The sequence below is a fragment of the Pundamilia nyererei genome, unplaced genomic scaffold (genome assembly GCF_000239375.1).
Source record: "Pundamilia nyererei isolate P.nyererei 1_Seehausen unplaced genomic scaffold, PunNye1.0 scaffold00014, whole genome shotgun sequence".
Taxonomy (NCBI): domain Eukaryota; kingdom Metazoa; phylum Chordata; class Actinopteri; order Cichliformes; family Cichlidae; genus Pundamilia; species Pundamilia nyererei.
In genome coordinates this window covers 519,764-527,363 of record NW_005187415.1, presented here as the reverse complement: position 1 = coordinate 527,363, position 7,600 = coordinate 519,764, and the positions used below count along the sequence as shown (strand labels likewise).

The window sequence follows — 7,600 nt, the reverse complement described above, 5'->3', positions numbered from 1 at the left end:
ATTATTTTGATGTTTCAGCAACATTGAATTTAAAAACTGTACTTTTGAGTTAAAATATATATTCATAATTTTAATAAATGACAAATTAAAAAGGCATGAACATTTTTTGTATCGAAAAAATATCGAACCGTGACACCAAAGTATCGAACCGAACCGTCAATTTTGTGTATCGTTGCACCCCTAATATATACATATACATACACACACATATACACATGTTAACATTAGTATGGGTATCTCAGGCCTATGTGCGCTTCAGAGTGATACGATATGGAGAGAACAACAAGACTACATCATCAGTTTATTAAGTGGAATAAGATACTTTCAGCTGCTCCCTTATTCAAAAATGATCACCACAGCAGGTTGCTCCATTGCGCCAATCATCTTTGATTTGGCAGATTTCTAAATGAGATGGCCTTCCTGACACAAACCCTCCGGGATCTTTGGCATAAGCTACCCATTTAATCTATTTTCTTCTCATATTGTAATTTCCACACAGAGCTGCAAACAAAATACATAATTTGTCATTTATTCATTTTTAATTAATCTGTATATTATTTTTTTTACAAGAAGTCAATAAATTAAAAAATTTCCAGCATCTTATTTTGATCAACTAGCAGTACAATGCATAAATATGTTCCATTTACATGTCTACAACAGAAAAACAGAAAAAATATTTGCATAAAACACTTTTTCTCGTCATGATCTAATCAGTTATTCGAGTTTTCTTTCTTTCACCCCTGCTGATATGAACATTGTAAACCTTGTGTCCCACGCTGTAGTTTTAAATGTCAAACAGTGTATTTACTGTACTTAAATAGAGGTTCTTAATCCAACTTTCTCTAACTTAATAATGGCCATGCTTTAACAATACTTTAGAAATCAAATCCTCTACAATTCAGATGAAGTAATCATAGAAATCATTTAGAAACCTTTCCACATTTGAAGCAGGGAGTCAAGCACAAACTCAAAACATGCCTAAAATGGGTGGATGGAGGTTCGACAGGGCACAACGACTGAGACTGAAGAGTTTTCTCAACACTTTCACACTGTGTATGTAATTAGATCATCAGAGCCACCTGTCTAATTTACCATGCTAGCTAATTAGAAGTACACATTCAATTTATTTTAATCAGACAAAGCGGCAGCTATTTGCTGCCATTAAAGAAACCCTTTCTCTATCAAGTGTCAGGTTTGTTTGTGTAAAGTTCCCCGTAAGCAGTCTAAATAAATGACGAGAAAAAAAGAATTAAAAAAAACCTCTTGTGGAAAGTGACATTTACAAAAAAATTCAAAAGTGAAAGTGACAGGAGAAAATCCGTCCAGGTCAACCACCCAAACATCAATAACGGGAACCTTATACAGCGCTTCGCTATACCCGTCGAACTCCCGCAGGCACAAAGGCACAGAGGCTATTACTTATCACCTGACCAAAGATATGGCTCCCATCAACACTGTGCAAAACGAGGGATTTAGGAAAATTATCTACACCCTAGACAAACGCTACACAGTGCCGTCCTGCAACTATTTTTCTATTGTTGCACTAACTGCTCTATACACGCAGTGTCGAGCAACGGTGGAGACGGAATTTCAAGCAGTAACACATTTTGCAGCACCGACAAAATGTGAGACTTTTGTTGTTTTTATGTTTATTTATTGTTTTTATGTTCAGTCTCAACTGTTACGAAGTTGATGTGCAGTTAATAAGTGCAATAAATATTTATATTGGAAAAGAAAATCGTGAGAGAATCGTGATCTCAATTCTAAGCAAAAAAAATCGTGATTCTCATTTTATGCAAAATCGTGCAGCCCTAGTGGCCACTGTAGGACAAACGTTTCAGTCAGCTGCGAGATATCAAATACAATACAGCATCGTACTAATGTTAAGTTAACATCACTATACCCATGGTATCATGATACCTGCGAAACAATATGTTGCAAGACAATCACCTGTGTCAAATCATTATATATGTTTCATTGAACGCAAAAAATAACTCTAAAGAGAATAAAAGCAAAAATGTATTATTACTTAGTACCAGTTCTTGATAATTGTGATACAATACTGTATATTGGCATATCAATGTATTATCCCATCCCTAATACACATAGGTAATGGACAGTGATCCATCTGACAGGATCTGACAGCAAAGCCAAAGACACTGTATACAGATAAGACAGCGATATCTCTAGGTAGGCTTGTGCTAAAGCCTATCCCGATTACACTGATCAGAGTAGTCGCCCCCTGATGGACAATAAAAATAAATTCAGGATTGGTCTTTACTTTTCAGACCAACACGTTCCATCCACCTTTACATACACATTATAGCTTTACAAACTAGGGCTGTGCTACATCATATTGTCCACAATAATATCATTATAAATGTTTGCACGATATGAAAGTATCTTATCAGGATATCATGGCTATAGCAACACAAGAGATTTCACTTGTCATGTTTGCATAGTAAGCTAACGATTAATAAGACGATGTCAGAGGAATTGGTGCGCAAATTATCATCACTCACAGATCAGTGCTGTCGCTCTCTATACACAGTTCGCACGATTGCAAAGTGAAAGCAAAAAAACAAGCGCAAATCCAAACACGATTTCAATATGTCACATATTGACAGTGGCTCACCGATGCCAATGACATAATTACCCAGCTACATTTCTGAAAGAATGCAAAAGCATTGACATATATTTTTCCTTCCTACAATAGCCCGACGGGCAGGGTAGCCCAACTGAAAAAATCGCTAGCCCCAGGACGTCAGGCTAGCGATATTGCAAGCCCTGTATCTGATTGAGGAATCATGCATCTTTGGAAAAGAGAGTTTATTACAGAGAAATGTCTCTTTCCAAAATAAAAGCTATACTATCCGCTTCTTCTGGGCTATATTCTCAGCAGCATAAGGAGAATCATGTGCTAACAGCTGTCTAAATGACTCGGCTAAAGTTAGTAGCATGCTTGTTGTTTTTGTCTTTGCACTAGGATGATGTCGGCGTAAATGTGCAGTCATATTCGTTGTGTTCCCACTAGTGCTTTCAGGTTAATCTCGTTGAAATGACTTTAACACCACAACACGGAAAATCTCCGTTAACGAGCTACCGCCGATCGCCCCGTGCGTGGGGCTAGACGGCCAACACGTTAACGAGCTAACTGCGCTAACACACTAGTTCCCACCCATGTAATTGAGCATTGCATGGCACATCCAACATACTGTTTTACTTTAGTCCATGACTCGCTTACCTTCAGGGTCATACGTCACATGAAAACCAAAATAATTCCAAACGCCAGATCTGAATGAGGGTGGGGGAGGTGCCCTGCGCTCTTCCTTCTGACGATGCTGTCTGTGTTGAGCGCTCAGTGGATCTGCGCTCGACAGTGCAGCCTAGGCGGAGTAGTCGAACGCAGATTCACTGAGCGCTCAACACAGACAGCATCGTCAGAAGGAAAGTTGATAAAATAAATTACAAATGTTGTATTGTTCGATACATATGCGTACCGAACCGAAAGCACTGTATCGAACGGTTCAATATCGATACGAATATCGTTGCACCCCCTAACACACATATATATGTATATATATATATATATATATATTTCCCTTATGCTCAGTCACTTATTATATTGCTGTGTCACTATTATTGCACTATAATGCTGCTGGTGGCACCTTGTTTCAGAAGATTCACACTTTAAGTTGGGTAGACTGTTATCAATGAGAGCAGTTCATTGGAAAAGAGCCTAAACATGCATGTATTGCAAAAATGTAAATCTGAAATAAATACAAGGGTTTCCAGCATAACCTTTAAAACTTCCATTCATTCATTATAAAATTGTCTTACATCATTCCACTTACAGTAGTGCAAATTTAACCAAGAAGCTGTCATCATCTGCCCATTTCCAGTGCCAGACAAACATGCAAATTGGAGTACGACTGGTCTTTAATCACACAAAAAGAATCCAAGTTCGAGTTGCTTCTCACAGGAAGCAAAAGAAATGCAGGAAAAGGGGAGCAAATTAATAAACGACTTTAGTTTGTTAAAGGGGTACACACCGAGCTCTTTAAGGCGGGTAGAGCTTAGTAAGGATCCCTGACCGAAGATGATAAAAATGGTGTGCAAGTCCTCCATGTATCACTGAAAGGAGCGCTTACTGGTCTCAAAAGAGGTGATGGGCGAGTACCGAGCCTTGAAAGCCACTTTTAACAGCAGAGATGCGACTCATGAGTAACAGCAGCTGCTATAAATAATGTGAGGCATATTGAATTGTGATCAAAAGAAGCGTTGCGTGGAAAGGCACGCAGAGTGGAAGGAAGACCACGCAGAGAGATGGATGATTCAAGAGGGGAGAAAGCTCAGAATGCAAAAATATTCATGCACGGAAGGAAGTAGGAGAAAGGCAATGTGCAAAGGTGGGCTGCAGGGAAGGAAGCAGGGACGAGGCAGCCAATAAGACGAGTGCAACTCAATAATAAAGGCAAAATCAGAGGCACTATGTGTCTCCTGTGTGCTTTGTAGGTTTATCTGGGCTTCCTTTGATGGGGTGATATTTATCATTCAGAATGAGTTTCCCCTTTATCACCTAATGATACCCAACCAAATCTAATAATGAGAACGATGATGATGATAATGGGGACTGCAAATTGTCTAACAGCCAGTGGCATGCAGATAAAGGAAGCAGAGGGCCACGCTGCGTAATTAGACGCTGCGAGTAATTGCAAACCTCAGGCCTGTGGTGGGGGAGGAGGAGCTACAGCAGCAATGCATCACCAAAACCACCAAAAGCTTTAAGATCTTTGACTTCAAGGGGCATTTAAGCCGAGTGCCACCTCTGTTCTTTCTAATGGCGAGCGAGCGAGGGGAAGTGTTGAAGAAGAAATCAATAAATCACATTATCATTAGCGCCGGGCAGGCTGAAGTAATTTCATTGGAATAGCAATTTGTCTAAAGCTACAGTTGGCTTTGTTTCTTGCTCTGGACTGGTAAAAAAAACTTTTCTTAAACAAAGACTCTGGGAGCATGCTCAGGGTGTTAATTAGGAGCAGGGCTTTTCTCCTCATGGTATATAAATACGAATATTCAATATTAGATAATATTATAAAGTGGAATGATGATCCTTCCAAATACAAGACAAAATCTTTTAAAGGTAAATATTGTGGAGAGACGAGATGCAATCAGAAAACTTGCTGTCAAAATGAATACTGATCACCAGGCAGTGAGTGTGAAGGCCCTGGTGTGTTGGTGGCTTTGTACAATGCCGGTAGTATCATTTTCACACAGTCAAATTCATTTATGCTCACTGTTATGGCTCAGGTAGCCGCTGCAATATTCTCCTTAATCATAGGCGTCGCCACTCAGGCAATACTGCCACATCAGCCATGATGCAGAAGGAGAAATCAAAACTTTTTCAGGAATTCTGTAAAAGGAGCTATTAAACCCAACACTCGTGTCTTCAACCCAGCTGTGGTGGCGGCGGCACGGCACGCCAGGTTACAAAAACCCAGAGGTGCACCACCTGCAGAAAAGCAGCTAGCTACCAATAACGCCCATGATGTCAATTTTGTAGTATGGTGCTGTTCACGAGGTAAATATTTAATGGCTTTAAGGGTCCATGGCTGTCCGTGTGTCTGCCAGTTTTTTTGTGACACCGTGGAAAATCTCCACTACAAGGCACAAACTATACATGAACTCTAGGTAGCCGACTACAAGGAGACTTAAAAGAAATATAATGGCTTACAGTTACTCAGGTGCTTTACTTATCAAAGTTGAACTTAGAACAAAGTATGTTCGACATCTATAGTTTTGCTACTTGGTAGAATGAAATTGATTTATATCCGTATCTACACTGATTTTGTTAGCTCCATTCCCTCCACATTTTTTTTTTTAATTTTCTTAATTCAGAATTTTTTTTATTGAAATTTCTGAGACCCCACCCACCCCTTTTGCGCCCCCTTATTTCAAAAACCTGAAAACGCCCCTGAAACCTACCGAGCCCCAATCCAACGATGAGCCTACCCGCCAGGAGCACCTCTTTACCGGGAGCGCTGCTAAGGACGATCCCCCCGACGGCGAAGAAGAAGCTGGCGAGCAGTATGCACACTCTGCGCCCGAACACCCCGTTGAGAAAGCCGCCCAGCAGGGCGGAGAGGGCGGCTGCGGCCACAGTACTTGATATGAGCACCTCCTGCCACAGGGCGCTCAGGTCCAGCTCCCGCTTCAATAGGAGCATCGCCCCGGAGATCACCCCGGTGTCATAGCCGAAAAGGAAGCCCCCCAGGGCGGAGAAGATGGCCAGGACGTAGACGAAACCAGGTGTAACATCCTGCTGAAACTGCTTGCGGGCAGCTCTCTCCAGGTCTCCAGTGGACGAGGAGGAGGGGGCTGATGGGGCACCAGCGGCGGCGGAAGCTCCAGTGGAGGCGCCCTGGCTGCTGATGCTGGCGTTGGACGGAGCCTTGATGAGACTGCGCTCACCTCCGTCGTTCACTTTCTTCCACCTCTCGCCCATCAGGTTGTTCATACTCCGGAGGTTGTAGTCATGGTCGGCCTGCCTTCGCGACATATGGGAACTACAACACAGGACAGGGCTGCTGAGTTGTATTTGAAGCGTCTGACAACAAAACAAACACACACGCCCACCCAACTAACAGGCCTACCCCCCCACTACACTCAGCTTAGACTTAAAGTCACGCTGACTGTCCTAAGACACTTCCAAATAAAAAAAAGAAGCCCGCTGCTGAGTAAAGTTGTGCTCCAGCCTTGTTTATCCGCGCATGACATCCCTGTGGTCCTGATGGGAGAGTTGGAGAAGAGTAGGGTAGGAAAGGTGAGATAGGAGGAGTGTAGTGGATCACATCGTCACTACCAGCGTCGGCGTGACGCAAAGAAATGTTGTTTTGGAAGCGTGGAGCGAAGACTTATCAGCACCATCTTTTATGGGGAATATGCGGTCTGCAGTTGTTAACTGACCAAATCAGGCGGATTAATATGCTCGTTAATCCACATCAAAGATGTGTAAATGTCTGCTGTATAATTTCATTTGATGATTAAGCCTCGTGAAAAAACACTTTTTTGTGGGGCTAAAGCATAAAATCATAAAAATAAGAAAAACCTTTGTTAACTAAAAGATATAAAAACCGGAATGTTGTTGCTTTAAACATTTTCAACACGTTTTACTCTTACGACAGGCTGCCTCTGGCAAAACTGGAAAACGGCTTCCCCCTACTGGCAGCAGCTTTGTATTACAGGTGGAAGAACTCCAAGCGCAGACAGTCGTACAATGATGTTGTACACGTCAGCTGCTATCCACTTTTATGGATTATAGTATCTGTTCTGCTTATTAGCTTTAACACCGCCACAAAGCAAGCAGAGTATATTTCAGTGCTCTTGAAATTAAGTAGGATCAGCTGATTTTTAATGAATCAACTCTGTAACTATTAAAATATTTACATTTGCACAATTTCTGATTCACTTTAAATGTTGATTGTTGTTTAAAAACTATTTGATTGATCTAAATTAATCTATTTTGGCAATACATGTGTCATAATCTGTCTGCTTGAAGCTAAAAAAAAAGGTTTATCAGTGACCCATACCAACCAGTTTA

General features: G+C 41.3%; 1 protein-coding gene across 1 annotated transcript in view; it reads right to left on the bottom strand.

The window, feature by feature from the left end:
* Positions 1-6,559, bottom strand: part of slc2a13a (solute carrier family 2 member 13a) — a 94,763-nt gene extending 88,204 nt beyond the window's left edge. Inside the window, exon 1 of the mRNA XM_005725313.1 lies at positions 5,986-6,559. Within this exon, the coding sequence (XP_005725370.1) occupies positions 5,986-6,559 (574 nt within the window). The remainder of the gene's footprint in view (positions 1-5,985) is intronic.
* Between the last annotated feature and the right edge of the window lie 1,041 nt (positions 6,560-7,600).